The 16,571-nt window shown below is 46.6% G+C and overlaps 2 protein-coding genes across 2 annotated transcripts; both read right to left on the bottom strand.

Moving 5' to 3' along the window:
* Nucleotides 1-262: 262 nt before the first annotated feature.
* Nucleotides 263-10,789, bottom strand: LOC125537697 (PR5-like receptor kinase). The gene is made up of 4 exons (XM_048701027.1): nt 10,554-10,789; nt 1,084-1,907; nt 458-993; nt 263-418 (listed from the first exon to the last, which is right to left on the bottom strand). The coding sequence occupies exons 1-4, from the start codon at nt 10,787-10,789 to the stop codon at nt 263-265; spliced, it is 1,752 nt and encodes a 583-aa protein (XP_048556984.1).
* Nucleotides 10,790-12,955: 2,166 nt separating this feature from the next.
* On the bottom strand, nt 12,956-14,700 carry LOC125533906 (F-box protein At1g30790-like). The gene is made up of 2 exons (XM_048697234.1): nt 14,600-14,700; nt 12,956-14,493 (listed from the first exon to the last, which is right to left on the bottom strand). Exons 1-2 carry the CDS (start codon nt 14,635-14,637, stop codon nt 13,143-13,145), a joined length of 1,389 nt encoding a protein of 462 aa, XP_048553191.1. The 5' UTR covers nt 14,638-14,700; the 3' UTR covers nt 12,956-13,142.
* Between the last annotated feature and the right edge of the window lie 1,871 nt (nt 14,701-16,571).

Genomic DNA, 16,571 nt, shown 5'->3' with positions numbered 1-16,571 from the left:
TCATTGACGCACGATTGGCCCATCTGTTTTGGGCCAGTGATGACTTCTTTATCATTGACGGGCCACTTGGCCGGTTAGTGATGAGAAGCTACCACCAACCATCGGTCTATCACTACCACCATGTTTGGTCTTAGCTAGGTTGTTTTTTCTAAATCAAAGAAGTTAAACATTATACATTTAGACAAAAAGTCTCTTGCTTGCGGTCTAATTGCATATGTTCTTGGGGTTCTCTCAATTCACCTTAGCCTGATAGATCTAAGACCTAAGGTGAATCTGAGTAGCTCAGATTTCCAGCCATGCCAAACTTTGTTGGACTTGTTGCAACAAAGTTATTACTTATGTTAGTGTTTGCTTTCATGTCACCACCTTCCAATAATTTTACAACATCGAACATATTAGGTCTGTTTCTGCACTCAGTCTGTAAACACCACATCGCAAGCTTCATCATCTCAATTACATCTTGCTTGTGTGCTTGCATGTCGGTACTGCTCTTGTCAATCAAATCTACCAACCGACCACTCTTCACTTTTTCTTCCACTAGTGTAATAAGATGGATGTTTTCTTCAGATTGAGAGATGTCAAGGTTCTTTCTCGAACAAATGATTTCCATGACCACGACACCAAAGCTATAAACATCAGCCTTTTCTGTGATTTGTGATGTCAACCATTCAGGAGCTAAATATCCAGGCGTGCCTCTCATTCGAGTAACCACTTGGCTAATATCTCTATCAATGAGCTTGCATAGTCCAAAATCAGAAAGTTTTGCATTGTAGTTATCATCTAAGAGGATGTTTTGTGGTTTGACATCCAAATGAGCAATTCTTTTTGTGCACTCTTCATGAAGATAAGAGAGACCCTTAGCGATGTGAGTAATAATCTTGCATCGCATGCTCCAATCCAGAAGAGGAGCATTATTGTCACGTCGACTATAAATCCACCTATCCAAGGACCTCTTGGGCATATACTCGTATACCAAGAGCCTATGAGATTTCTCTGCGCAGAAATTGATCAATCTCACCAGGTTGATCTGGTGGATGCTGCTGATTGCTTGAACCTCTGCCAAAAATTGCATCTTCCCCTGGCCAGCTTGGTCCAAACGTTTCACAGCGATTCTTTCTTCACCAAATTGCCCCTTGAAAATAGACCCAAATCCTCCTTCCCCAAGCTTTTCTGCGAATTGCCAGGTTGCTACCTGTAGTTGCTGAAATGTGAACCTTACTAGTGCTCCTTGTAGCTCACCAAACTCTTCCTCTTCCTCCATCTCCTGGTGCCGTTTTGCACTTTGGTTACATTTACATGTGAAGAAAATGATTGTAACCAATACCGCGAGCAAAATGAAACCACCCACAGGAGCTATTATAATCACAGCATGGCTTCTTAGGACAGAGGATTTCAGCCTCTTGCACGATGGCCCAATAGGTGCAGGCAGAGAGCTCGCGGGTGCCGGTGCAACTGTTAGATTGAACGGGGGACAGAAGATGACCTGGTAGTTGGTTCCCGTCGGGCAAGTAGAGTCGTTGTAGTCGGTATAGGCGTCCGGGCACATATGCTTGAAGAAGACGGTGTAGGTGGTGGGTTCGCAGTTGCTCGTCCCGTTCCCGATGCACGCGTTGTTGCAGCCTCCCGGAGCCTGCAGCTCAGTCGGGCACCGCGACGTTATGTTGGCTTCACAGCGCGGCCCCTTGCTGCACCCTGGCCCTCCCTTTGCTGGCACCGGCAGGAAATCCATGGGCACGTTGAAGCCGTTGACGAGGGAGATATCGAAGAAATCTTCCATCTGGTCCTGGCCGGTCGTGAACTCGGCTAGCGTGACCGGCGGCTGGCCGTAGTCCGTGCAGGCGAGCGTGCCGCCGCAGTCGCCCGTCTGGCATGAACCGTCGCCTTTGCCGTCGAATGAGCAGCCCGTGCTATTGGAAATATGCCCTAGAGGCAATAATAAATTTGTTATTATTATATTTCCTTGTTCATGATAATCGTTTATTATCCATGCTAGAATTGTATTGATAGGAAACTCAGATACATGAGTGGATACATAGACAACACCATGTCCCTAGTAAGCCTTAGTTGACTAGCTCGTTGATCAATAGATGGTTACGGTTTCCTGACCATGGACATTGGATGTCGTTGATAACGGGATCACATCATTAGGAGAATGATGTGATGGACAAGACCCAATCCTAAGCCTAGCACAAGATCATGTAGTTCGTATGCTGAAGCTTTTCTAATGTCAAGTATCATTTCCTTAGACCATGAGATTGTGCAACTCCCGGATACCGTAGGAGTGCTTTGGGTGTGCCAAACGTCACAACGTAACTGGGTGGCTATAAAGGTACACTACAGGTATCTCCGAAAGTGTCTGTTGGATTGGCACGAATCGAGACTGGGATTTGTCACTCCGTGTAAACGGAGAGGTATCTCTGGGCCCACTCGGTAGGACATCATCATAATGTGCACAATGTGATCAAGGAGTTGATCACGGGATGATGTGTTACGGAACGAGTAAAGAGACTTGCCGGTAACGAGATTGAACAAGGTATCGGGATACCGACGATCGAATCTCGGGAAAGTATCGTACCGATAGACAAAGGGAATTGTATACGGGATTGATTGAATCCGCGACATCGTGGTTCATCCGATGAGATCATCGTGGAACATGTGGGAGCCAACATGGGTATCCAGATCCCGCTGTTGGTTATTGACCGGAGAGTTATCTCGGTCATGTCTGCATGGTTCCCGAACCCGTAGGGTCTACACACTTAAGGTTCGATGACGCTAGGTTATAGGGAATAGATATACGTGGTTACCGAATGTTGTTCGGAGTCCCGGATGACATCTCGGACGTCACGAGGAGTTTCGGAATGGTCCGGAGGTAAAGATTTATATATGGGAAGTCCTGTTTTGGTCGCCGGAAAAGTTTCGGGTTTTATCGGTAATGTACCGGGACCGTCCCGGTGGTCCACCAAGTGGGGCCACCAGCCCCGGAGGGCTGCATGGGCCAAGTGTGGGAGGAGACCAGCCCCTGGTGGGCTGGTGCGCCCCCCATCAAGGCCCAAGGCACAAGGGAGAGTGGAAGGGGGCAAACCCTAGGCTCAGATGGGCCTAAGGCCCACCTAGTGGTGCGCCCCCTCTCTCCCCCCTTGACCGCCCCCCTAGATGGGATCTAGGGCTGGCCGCCACCCCTAGGGGTGGAAACCTAGGTGGGGGCGCATCCCCTCCCCTCCCCCTATATATACTTGAGGTTTTGGGCTGCCATAGACACGATTCAATCTCCTTCTTGGCGCAGCCCTACCCCTCTCCCTCCTCGTTTCTTGCGGTGCTTGGCGAAGCCCTGCTGGAGTACCACGCTCCTCCACCACCACCATGTCGTCGTGCTGCTGCTGGATGGAGTCTTCCCCAACCTCTCCTTCTCCCCTTGCTGGATCAAGGCGTAGGAGACGTCACCGGGCTGTACGTGTGTTGAACACGGAGGTGCCGTCCATTCGGCACTAGGATCATCGGTGATTTGGATCACGACGAGTACGACTCCATCAACCCCGTTCACTTGAACGCTTCCGCTTAGAGATCTACAAGGGTATGTAGATGCACTCTCCTTCCCCTCGTTGCTAGATTACTCCATAGATTGATCTTGGTGATGCGTAGAAAATTTTGAATTTCTGCTACGTTCCCCAACAGTGGCATCATGAGCCAGGTCTATGCGTAGTTACTATGCACGAGTAGAACACAAAGTAGTTGTGGGCGTCGATATTGTCAATTATCTTGCCGTTACTAGTCTTATCTTGATTCGGCGGCATCGTGGGATGAAGCGGCCCGGACCAACCTTACACGTACGCTTACGTGAGACCGGTTCCACCGACTGACATGCACTAGTTGAATAAGGTGGCTGGCGGGTGTCTGTCTCTCCCACTTTAGTCGGATCGGATTCGATGAACAGGGTCCTTATGAAGGGTAAATAGAAATTGTCAATTCACGTTGTGGTTTTGGCGTAGGTAAGAAACGTTCTTGCTAGAAACCTATACCAGCCACGTAAAAACTTGCAACAACAATTAGAGGACGTCTAACTTGTTTTTGCAGCAAGTGTTTTGTGATGTGATATGGCCAAAGGATGTGATGAATGATATATATGTGATGTATGAGATCATGTTCTTGTAATAGGAATCACGACTTGCATGTCGATGAGTATGACAACCGGCAGGAGCCATAGGAGTTGTCTTTATTTTTTGTATGACCTGCGTGTCATTGAGAAACGCCATGTAAATTACTTTACTTTATTGCTAAACGTGTTAGCCATAGTAGTAGAAGTAATAGTTGGCGAGCAACTTCATGGAGACACGATGATGGAGATCATGATGATGGAGATCATGGTGTCATGCCGGTGACAAGATGATCATGGAGCCCCAAGATGGAGACCAAAGGAGCTATATGATATTGGCCATATCATGTCACTAGTATTTGATTGCATGTGATGTTTATCATGTTTTTACATCTTGTTTACTTAGAACGACGGTAGTAAATAAGATGATCCCTCATAATAATTTCAAGAAAGTGTTCCCCCCTAACTGTGCACCGTTGCGACAGTTCGTTGTTTCGAAGCACCACCTGATGATCGGGTGTGATAGATTCCAACGTTCACATACAACGGGTGTAAGACAGATTTACACATGCAAACACTTAGGTTGACTTGACGAGCCTAGCATGTACAGACATGGCCTCGGAACACGGAAGACTGAAAGGTCGAACATGAGTCGTATAGAAGATACGATCAACATGAAGATGTTCACCGATGTTGACTAGTCCGTCTCACGTGATGATCGGACACGGCCTAGTTGACTCGGATCATGTAATCACTTAGATGACTAGAGGGATGTCTATCTGAGTGGGAGTTCATAAGATGAACTTAATTATCCTGAACATAGTCAAAAAGGTCTTCGCAAATTATGTCATGGCTCGCGCTTCAGTTCTACTATTTAGATATGTTCCTGGAGAAAATTTAGTTGAAAGTTGATAGTAGCAATTATGCGGACTAGGTCCGTAAACTGAGGATTGTCCTCATTGCTTCATAGAAGGCTTGTGTCCTTAATGCACCGCTCAGTGTGCTGAACCTCGAACGTCGTCTGTGGATGTTGCGAACATCTCACATACACATTTTGATAACTACGTGATAGTTCAGTTAAACGGTTTAGAGTTGAGGCACCGAAGACGTTTTGAAACGTCGCGAAACATATGAGATGTTTCGAGGGCTGAAATTGGGATTTCAGGCTCGTGCCCATGTCAAGAGGTATAAGACCTCCGACGATTTTCTTAGCCTGCAAACTAAGGGAGAAAAGCTCAATTGTTGAGCTTGTGCTCAGATTGTCTGAGTACAACAATCATTTGAATCGAGTGGGAGTTGATCTTCCAGATGAGATAGTGATGTTTCTCCGAACGCATTACCACCAAGCTGCTAGAGCTTCGTGATGAACTATAATATATCAGGGACATATATGATGATCCTTGAGATATTCGCGATGTTTGACACCACAAAAGTAGAAATCAAGAAGGAGCATCAATTGTTGATGGTTGGTGAAACCACTAGTTTCAAGAAGGGCAAGGGCAAGAAGGGATACTTCATGAAACGACAAATCAGCTGCTGCTCTAGTGAAGAAACCCAAGGTTGAACCCAAACCCGAGACTAAGTGCTTCTGTAATAAGGGGAACAGCCACTGGAGCAGAATTACCCTAGATACTTGGTAGATGAGAAGGCTGGCAAGGTCGATAGAAGTATATTGGATATACATTGTGTTAATGTGTACTTTACTAGTACTCCTAGTAGCACCATGGTATTAGATACCAGTTCGGTTGCTAAGTGTTAGTAAACTCGAAATAAAAGGCTGCGGAGTAAACGGAGACTAGCTAAAGGTGAGCTGGCGATATGTGTTGGAAGTTTTTCCCAAGCTTGATGTGATCAAGCATCGCACGCTCCCTCTACCATCGAGATTGGTGTTTGCATTGAGCATAGACATGATTGGATTATGTCTATCGCAATATGGTTATTCATTTAAGGAGAATAATGGTTACTCTGTTTATTTGAATAATACCTTCAATGGTCTTGCACCTAAAACGAATGGTTTATTGAATCTCGATCATAGTGATACACATGTTCATGCCAAAAGATATAAGATAGTAATGATAGTACCACCTGCTTGTGGCACTGCCACTTAAGTCATATCGGTATAAAACGCATGAAGAAGCTCCATGTTGATGGATCTTTGGGCTCACTCGTTTTTGAAAAGTTTGAGACATGCGAACCATGTCTATTGGTGTATATGCATGAAGAAACTCCATGCAAATGGACCGTTTGGACTCACTTGATTTTGAATCACTTGAGACATGCAAATCATACCACATGGGCAAGATGACTGAAAGCCTCGTTTTCAGTAAAATGGAACAAAGAAAGCAACTTGTTGGAAGTAATACATTTTGATGTGTGCAGTCCAATGAGTGCTGAGGCGTGTAGTGGATATCGTTATGTTCTTACTTCACAGATGATTTGAGTAGATGTTGAGTATATTTACTTGATGAATCACGAGTCTGAATTATTGAAAGGTTCAAGTAATTTCAGGGTGAAGGTGAGAGATCGTCGTGACAAGAGGATAAAATATCTATGATATGATCATAGAGATGAATATCTGAATTACGAGTTTGGCACAGAATTAAGACATTGTGGAAATTGTTTCACAACTAACACAGCCTGAAACACCATAGTATGATGGTGTGTCCGAACATCATAACTGCACCCTATTGGATACGATGCATACCATGATGTCTCTTATCGAATTACCATGATAGTTTATGGGTTAGGCATTAGAGACAACCACATTCACTTTAAATAGGGCACCACGTAATTCTGATGAGATGACACCGTATGAACTATGGTTTAGAGAAACCTAAGCTGTCATTTGTTAAAAGGTTTGGGGCTGCGACGCTTATGTGAAAAGTTTCAGGCTGACAAGCTCGAACCCAAAGAAGATAAATGCATCTTCATAGGACACCCAAAACAGTTGGGTGTACCTCTTGTCTCAGATCCGAAAGCAATAAGGGATTGTTTCTAGAATCGGGTCCTTTCCCGAGGAAAAGTTTCTCTCGAAAGAATTGAGTGGGAGGATGGTGGAGACTTGATGAGGTTATTGAACCGTCTCTTCAACTAGTGTGTGGCAGGGCACAGGGAGTTGTTCCTGTGGCACCTACACCAATTGAAGTGGAAGCTTATGATAGTGATCATGAAACTTCAGATCAAGTTACTACCAAACCTCGTGGGATGACAAGGATGCGTACTACTTCAGAGTGGTACGTAATCCTGTCTTAGAAGTCATGTTGCTAGACAACAATGAACCTACGAGCTATGGAGAAGCGATGGTGGGCCTGGATTCCAAAATGGCTCGAGGCCATATAATCCGAGAGAGGATCCATATATGAAAACAAAGTGTAGACTTTGGAAGAACTACTTGATGGTCGTAAGGCTGTTAGGTACATATGGGTTTTAAAAGGAAGACGGACAATGATGGTAAGTATCACCATTAAGAAAGCTCGACTTGTCGTTAAGATGTTTTCCGACAAGTTCAAGGAGTTGACTACGATGAGACTTTCTCACTCGTAGCGATGCTAAGAGTCTGTTGGAATTATATTAGCGATTACTGCATTATTTATGAAATCTTGCAAATAGGATGTCAAAACATTGTTTCCTCGACGATTTTCCTGAGGAAAGGTTGTATGTGATACAACCGGAAGGTTTTGTCAATCCTGAAAGATGCTAACAAGTATGCAAAGCTCCAGCAATCCTTCTAAGGACTAGAGTAAGCATCTCGGAGTTGGAATGTATGCTTCGATGAGATGATCAAAGTTTTTGGGTGTATACAAAGTTTATGAGAAACTTGTATTTCCAAAGAAGTGAGTGGGAGCACTATAGAATTTCTGATGAGTATATGTTGTCGATCAGAAATGACGTAGAATTTCTGGAAAGCATATAGGGTTATTTGGAAAGTGTTTTTCAATGGAAAGCCTAGATTAAGCTACTTGAACATTGAGCATCAAGATCTATAAGGATAGATCAAAACACCTAATGGTACTTTCAAATGAGCACATAACTTGACATGATCTTGAAGGTGTTCAAGATGGATCAGTCAAAGAAGGAGTTCTTGCCTGAGTTGTAAGGTATGAAGTTAAGACTTAAAGCTCGACCACGGCAAAAGAAAGAGGAAGGACGAAGGTCGTCCCCTATGCTTTCTTCATAGGCTCCATACGGTATGCCATGCTGAGTACCACACCTGATGTGTGCCTTGCCACATATTTGGCAAGAGGGTACAAAGGTGATCTAGGAGTAGATCACCAGATAACGGTCTAAATTATCCTTAGAGGAATAAGGATATGTTTCTCGGTTATGGAGGTGATAAAGAGTTCGGCGTAAAGAGTTATGTCGATGCAAGCTTAACACCTATCCGGATAGCTCTGAGTAGAGATACCGGATACGTATAATGGAGCAACAATTTAGAATAGCTCCAAGTAGAACAGTTATTTGAAATGGCTCCAAATGTAGCGTAGTAGTTGCATCTACAAGATGACATAGAAATTTGCGAAGTACATACGAATCTGAATACTGCAGACCCATTGACTAAAACCTCTCTCACAAGCATAACATGATCAAACCCAGAACTCTTTGGGTGTTAGTCACATGGGGATGTGACCTTGAGTGTTAATCACATATTGATGTGAACTGGATTATTAACTCTATTGCAAGTGGGAGACTGTTGGAAATATGCCCTAGAGGCAATAATAAATTGGTTATTATTATATTTCCTTGTTCATGATAATCGTTTATTATCCATGCTAGAATTGTATTGATAGGAAACTCAGATACATGTGTGGATACATAGACAACACCATGTCCCTAGTAAGCCTCTAGTTGACTAGCTCGTTGATCAATAGATGGTTACGGTTTCCTGTCCATGGACATTGGATGTCGTTGATAACGGGATCACATCATTAGGAGAATGATGTGATGGACAAGACCCAATCCTAAGCCTAGCACAAGATCATGTAGTTCGTATGCTGAAGCTTTTCTAATGTCAAGTATCATTTCCTTAGACCATGAGATTGTGCAACTCCCGGATACCGTAGGAGTGCTTTGGGTGTGCCAAACGTCACAACGTAACTGGGTGGCTATAAAGGTACACTACAGGTATCTCCGAAAGTGTCTGTTGGGTTGGCACGAATCGAGACTGGGATTTGTCACTCCGTGTAAACAGAGAGGTATCTCTGGGCCCACTCGGTAGGACATCATCATAATGTGCACAATGTGATCAAGGAGTTGATCACGGGATGATGTGTTACGGAACGAGTAAAGAGACTTGCCAGTAACGAGATTGAACAAGGTATTGGGATACCGACGATCGAATCTCGGGCAAGTATCGTACCGATAGACAAAGGGAATTGTATACGGGGTTGATTGAATCCGCGACATCGTGGTTCATCCGATGAGATCATCGTGGAACATGTGGGAGCCAACATGGGTATCCAGATCCCGATGTTGGTTATTGACCGGAGAGTTATCTCGGTCATGTCTGCATGGTTCCCGAACCCGTAGGGTCTACACACTTAAGGTTCGATGACGCTAGGTTATAGGGAATAGATATACGTGGTTACCGAATGTTGTTCGGAGTCCCGGATGAGATCCCGGACGTCACGAGGAGTTCCGAAATGGTCCGGAGGTAAATATTTATATATGGGAAGTCCTGTTTTGGTCGCCGGAAAAGTTTCGGGTTTTATCGGTAATGTACCGGAACCACCGGGAGGGTCCCGGTGGTCCACCAAATGGGGCCACCAGCCCCGGAGGGCTGCATGGGCCAAGTGTGGGAGGAGACCAGCCCCTGGTGGGCTGGTGCGCCCCCCATCAAGGCCCAAGGCACAAGGGAGAGTGGAAGGGGGCAAACCCTAGGCTCAGATGGGCCTAAGGCCCACCTAGTGGTGCGCTCCCCTCTCTCCCCCCTTGGCCACCCCCCTAAATGGGATCTAGGGCTGGCCGCCACCCCTAGGGGTGGAAACCTAGGTGGGGGCGCAGCCCCTCCCCTCCCCCTATATATACTTGAGCTTTTGGGCTGCCATAGACACGATTCAATCTCCTTCTTGGCGCAGCCCTACCCCTCTCCCTCCTCGTTTCTTGCGGTGCTTGGCGAAGCCCTGCTGGAGTACCACGCTCCTCCACCACCACCACGCCGTCGTGCTGCTGCTGGATGGAGTCTTCCCCAACCTCTCCTTCTCCCCTTGCTGGATCAAGGCGTAGGAGACGTCACCGGGCTGTACGTGTGTTGAACACGGAGGTGCCGTCCGTTCGGCACTAGGATCATCGGTGATTTGGATCACGACGAGTATGACTCCATCAACCCCGTTCACTTGAACGCTTCCATTTAGCGATCTACAAGGTTATGTAGATGCACTCTCCTTCCCCTCGTTGCTAGATTACTCCATAGATTGATCTTGATGATGCTTAGAAAATTTTAAATTTCTGCTACGTTCCCCAACACGTGCGCGCCCATAGGCGTCCGCTGGAGGTGAGGCCGGATACGTTGAGGGTCCATGACTTCCCCGGGTCGAGCTGCACGCCACCGCCGATTGGCACAGCGGCCGGCCACACGGTGTAGGAGCATCGGTTGGTGATGTTTAGCATGGTGGCTTTGCTGTTGGCGACGAGGAGCAGGAAGAGGAAAGGCAGTGAGCGGAGGGCGAAAGCGGCGCTCACCGCTGACATTTGTGTTACCATTGCTCGCATCGCATGGCTGCCATGAACTGAAGAGTTTGTTATGTACAAGAACCTGGGGGTTGGCAGCTTCGGGGAAGGTGCTCAGGCGTGGACGCATGGTTGACTGGCCGAATCATTCGGTCAAGGATGCGCGCCTGTAAGCGGTTTGGCTTTGCTCCTGGGATGTAAACCATGGTAGGACCGTAGGAGTACTTCCGAAATGTCAGAAAAAAATGTAAAGAAAATAATATATTTACCACACTAGCAAACTGCCCTATCCCTCAGCAAGTTTTCATTGGAAAATAACATTTTTGCATGCCGTGTGGGTGAAATAATGTTTAGTGTTTTTTTGGCACTATAAACATGATCTATTTTGTGCAATCGGTGACATGCTGCTTTTCTACGACAATTGTATTGACGGCTTGAGTATGCAATTGTTTAAGAATTTGTTTCCACCAGAAAACAGTGTTTCCCACCTCAGAGCACGTGCTCTAGTCCTAACTTCTCCACTAGAAAAAAGTTGTCACTGAAAGAAACCAATATTTATCCTCATTTCTACGGAGTCTGGAGACAGGTACATACAGGTCATGATCAAGAGCCGACATCAACAAGTTGCATGCTAAAAAGAAAGAACAAGTTGCGCAGGTGCATGGAATTGACTGGAATATCGATCATATGATGTCCCTCAACAAAGCTCTACCTTCAGGGGTCACGCCCAAAACATGCTGGTGCTGGCTGCTTGTCTCATTTTCCACGAGACTGGCTTGAGAGAAACTTCAAAGCAGACCAAATGCTGAACCATGGAGTGAAATGGATCTTATAACCATGTGATCAACCATGATGCCCGGTGAATCTCACGATCTCTCACGGAAAACACGAAAGATTTCCAAAGTGTGTCGATGCCACGGAATAAGTTGCTTCACACAGAAAGAAACATCTCCATAGTATTATCTTAACGTGTACCAAATTTCTAGCACGGACACAAATGCCTTGGCACCTGCCAAAATCCCCCTCTCAACTCTTATGCACGAACCACAGTCCACAGACAAGACTACATGGCATTTACCTTTGGTTTATCACCTGATGCACAGCCACAAATGTATCGAGACTACTTGATCCTCGGTAAACAGGGTCAGGTGGTCAAAAGAAGTTCCACTGGATTCATCAGAACTCATTAATTATCTATAGTCACAGTGCATTACCGCTTAGGACTAAGATCAAATAGGCATTTCAACAGTGACCAAGAGCAAAAAATATATCAAGATTACATGATCCAACGTAACCGACGAAGTTCAACTGGATTCACCATGATTCATTAGCTACAGCAAAACTAGATGAAAGGAAATTGTTTAATGCAGTTCATTATCGCTGAGGACCAGGATCAAATAGATACAGGAAAATTCTGGTTAAGACTTTCAGTACACTAACTAATATTTGAGTTTTGGGCAATCATATTCCTTAAATATTATGGCCAAGAAAGCCAGATCACAGTTTTACCAAGCCACATGGAACAGATTCATGTCTATGGCAATAGCTAGAAACAACAATAGCAACCATGTTGTTTTTGCAATTATAATATGCTTACTCTCTAAGCAGCAGGCATGGCTCGGAACAAAGAATCAGGCTAGCTGGAATGTAAGCACTAGCAGATTGAACAGCATTTTTTTGAGGAATTGAACAGCATTATTTAAGTTGATTCACAAATCAAGAGGCAAATAATTCAGCCTAGGAAAGAGCCAATTTTTGGAGGAAGCACAAATGTGGTCTGTGGATAACACTACTGCCCATCTGCACTACTGATGACTCCAAGAACAGAAGAACATAGGGTAGAAGTAGACTTTTCTTGTTTTTCTCACACAGCAAGAAAACTTCTTAGGAAAGCTGGTGTTTTCTTTCGTCGTTGATGGAATTATTCAGTTGGGTAGCAGAAGTTAAACTGCAGCAGACTGCATTCCTTAGCTACAGCTAAAGTAGATAAAAAATTCTTGATGCTCAATGGTAATGCATCACCGAACTCCCGAGGACTTCAAAGTTTACAGACTACACTCACCAATATTAGGAGCTAGGACAGATAATCCTTAAATATTATGGCCAAGAAAATCAGATTCCAGAATAATTCAACCACATGAAACGACTTCGTATCCAGGATAATAACTACACAGACAACAGTAACAACGTTCTCTGAAATTGCAATATGCTTAATCCTTAAGGTTACCAGGGATTGCTTTAAACAGAAAATCAAGCTAGCAGAAGCATGAGCACCAGCCAATTGGATGGCAAAATTTAGGTGGATTCAGAAATCAACAGACAAACTGTTCAGCTTGCAGAAGAGCAAATTCTTGGTGGAAACACAAGCTTGGATTTGTAGATAACACTACTGCCCATTTGCACCTGCTAACGAGTCTGAGAAAAGTGGAACATAGGGTACAAATAGTGTTGCCTTGTTTTCCCCAAGATTAAGGATTTGACGGAATTTCCGATGTTGCATATCGTATGATGCCAATGTATCATCAACACATGAATCCAAGAAAAGCATGTCACAGTCTGGATGAATAGCAGCCACCTTGTACTCCACCCTAGTTACGCTCTGTAACTCAACATTGCTGACACTATGCTTCAGGATCCATTGTTTACTATCATAATCCTCCATGCACCAGAGTGATGCTATCAGTGTGTTACTCTCCTTACTTTTCTTCTTCTGGTTCTTGTCGACAGTAGCTAGGGGTGTGGTAGCATAGTGCAAGCACCCCTGTGACAATCCAATTCTAAAACTCAAGCCACCTGATGGCACACAGATAGTCTTCCACACCTGCCCTTCCATGTCCACTGCTACCAGCACCGCATCGTCGTTTTTCTTCATGGATTTCCGCACACCAAGCAAGTGCAGCATATCGTGGATGAAGACACTTGTAAGGCCAGTGCACAGGCTAATTCTCTCAACCAACCGGCTTTGTCTATGCTTCCAGGCTCCAGTTTGTGAAGAATAGATGTTCACTCCCGTGATGCGTTTCTCCAGAACGGTCTCCTCAAACTGAAGAACATGGAAATGGGACGACGCTGCTGGATCAAAAGCCAAACGAGCGAAGATGCGATGGTCGCTTCGCACCTCTGGGATAGGGGGCAGGTCGACCCACCTCTCGATGGCCGGATTGCACACGACGAAATGGGGTTCAACCGTCGAATCCATGTCCGTGGAAGGAGAAGGGGCCATGTAGGCAAGGCAGAGGAGGAGGCCATTGCAGGTGTCCAGCTGGGCGATGTACCAGTATTTGTTGTGTGGCAAGAAAGGGAGGGACAGGTCGGCCGGCGGGGCTGCGCCGACGGAGACGTTGGCGAAGTGGAAGCGCTGGAAGCGGGGGTCAACCCTGTCGTAGGTGCTGTAGACGAAGCCGGCGAGGGTTTGGGCCAGCTTATTGCGGTTGGCGGGGTTGGCGATGAGGTCGCGCCAGGACGGGGAGACGCACTTGAAGCGGTGGAGGGATCTGGCGGGGAGGCGGGAGAGGATCTCAAAGATGAGGTCTTCCGAGAGGAGGCTGGCCGCTGCCGGCACTGCCTCCTCCGCCGGAAGGTTGGTCGTGCTCGCCTCTTTCTTCTGCCCAGACCCAGAACTCTTCTCCTCCATGGCGCCGCTTAAAGGAACAAGCACTGCATCCTCCGCCGGCAGGTTGGCCGTGCTCGCTTCTTTCTTCTGCCCAGACCCAGAGCTCTTCTCCTCCATGGCGCCGCTTCAAAGAACAAATTGATGGGGAGAAGGACAAATTAATCTTGGGGAGAAGGACAAATTGATGGGGAAGTAGGTCGCGATGTCTCCGTGCGCGCGAGGAGAAATACCTTGGGGTGAGGCGGCGCCGTAGGCTGCAGTTGTTCATGGAGACGGCGCTTCTCAGCGGCGTAGGCGGCGATGGGGAATCAGAAATGTTAAGCGGCGTAGGAGACAGTGGCTGATATTGGGCCGCAATCGGTAGCAGCGAAATACTGGGCCTTATCAGGCCTACATTCTACACTACTTCAAGGGCCACGTTGGCCCCTCCACTTCTGTCTAGCGTACACCCCCCTCAGAAAGAAAAAGAAAAAGAAGCCTCGTAGACAGAGGTATTTTAAGAGTTTGTCTAAAAAGAAGGTATTTAACTCTGCCTATGTTGTCTCAACATAGCCGGTCCCAAGCCCGGGTAAAGGAGGAGGGTTGTGATAGGCTTGGCGAGCCAAAGTAAAAACTTAGCCACTCTTATGAAGATGAAACCCAAAAGATTTTCGTTGGGGCGTAACCCTCTCAGCGACGCGCTACATCGGAACCCGGGTGTGGTGAAAAATGGGCAAGGGCCGGGCCGTCACCCCCAAGGTGGCGCGCTGTATCTTGATTCGGATACGGTGGCAAGTGAGCGAGGATCGGGTCGTCGCATCCTTAGTGGCGCGCTACATCGGTGCCCGGATGTAGTGGAAAATGGGCAAGGGTCTTCGCATTTGACTCGACGAGTGCGAAGGGTAAGGAAGCTAGCCGAGCCTAGGAGGATTCGCTTAGGTAGCTGGAACGTAGGGTCTCTGACAGGGAAGCTTCGGGAGCTTGTTGATGCAGCGGTGAGGAGAGGTGTTGATATCCTTTGCGTCCAAGAAACCAAATGGAGAGGACAGAAGGCGAAGGATGTGGAGGATACCGGCTTCAAGCTGTGGTACACAGGGACGGCTGCAAACAGAAATGGCGTAGGCATCTTGATCAACAAGAGCCTCAAGTATGGAGTGGTAGACGTCAAGAGACGTGGGGACCGGATTATCCTGGTCAAGCTGGTAGTTGAGGACTTGGTTCTCAATGTTATCAGCGCGTATACCCCGCAAGTAGGCCACAATGAGAACACCAAGAGGGAGTTCTGGGAAGGCCTGGAAGACATGGTTAGGAGTGTACCGATTGGTGAGAAGCTCTTCATAGGAGGAGACCTCAATGGCCACGTGGCTACATCTAACACAGGTTTTGAAGGGGCGCACGGGGGCTTTGGCTATGGCATCAGGAATCAAGAAGGAGAAGATGTCTTAAGCTTTGCTCTAGCCTACAACATGATTGTAGCTAACACCCTCTTTAGAAAGAGAGAATCACATCTGGTGACTTTTAGTAGTGGCCAACACTCTAGCCAGATTGATTTCATCCTCTCGAGAAGAGAAGATAGGCGTGCGTGCCTAGACTGTAAGGTGATACCTGGAGAGAGTGTTGTACCCCAGCATAAGCTGGTGGTTGCTGACTTCCGCTTTCGGATTCGTGTCCAGCGGGATAAGCGTGCCAAAGTCGCTAGAACGAAGTGGTGGAACCTCAAGGGGGAGGTAGCTCTAGCGTTCAAGGAGAGGGTCATTAAGGAGGGCCCTTGGGAGGAAGGAGGAGATGCGAACAATGTGTGGACGAAGATGGCGACTTGCATTCGTAAGGTGGCCTTGGAGGAGCTTGGAGTGTCCAGGGGAAGGAGAAGCGAAGATAAGGATACCTGGTGGTGGAATGATGATGTCCAGAAGGCGATTAAAGAGAAGAAAGATTGCTTCAAACGCCTATACCTGGATAGGAGTGCAGACAACATAGAGAAGTACAAGATGGCGAAGAAGGCCGCAAAGCGAGCTGTTGGTGAAGCAAGGGGTCGGGCATATGAGGACCTCTACCAACGGTTAGGCATGAAGGAAGGTGAAAGGGACATCTATAAGATGGCCAAGATCCGAGAGAGGAAGACGAGGGATATTGGCCAAGTCAAATGCATCAAGGATGGAGCAGGCCAACTCTTGGTGAAGGACGAGGAGATTAAGCATAGATGGCGGGAGTACTTCGACAAGC

This window comes from Triticum urartu, chromosome 2, assembly GCF_003073215.2.
Source record: "Triticum urartu cultivar G1812 chromosome 2, Tu2.1, whole genome shotgun sequence".
Taxonomy (NCBI): domain Eukaryota; kingdom Viridiplantae; phylum Streptophyta; class Magnoliopsida; order Poales; family Poaceae; genus Triticum; species Triticum urartu.
Note: the sequence above shows the minus strand (reverse complement) of the source record. Positions and strands in the feature narration are given on the sequence as shown.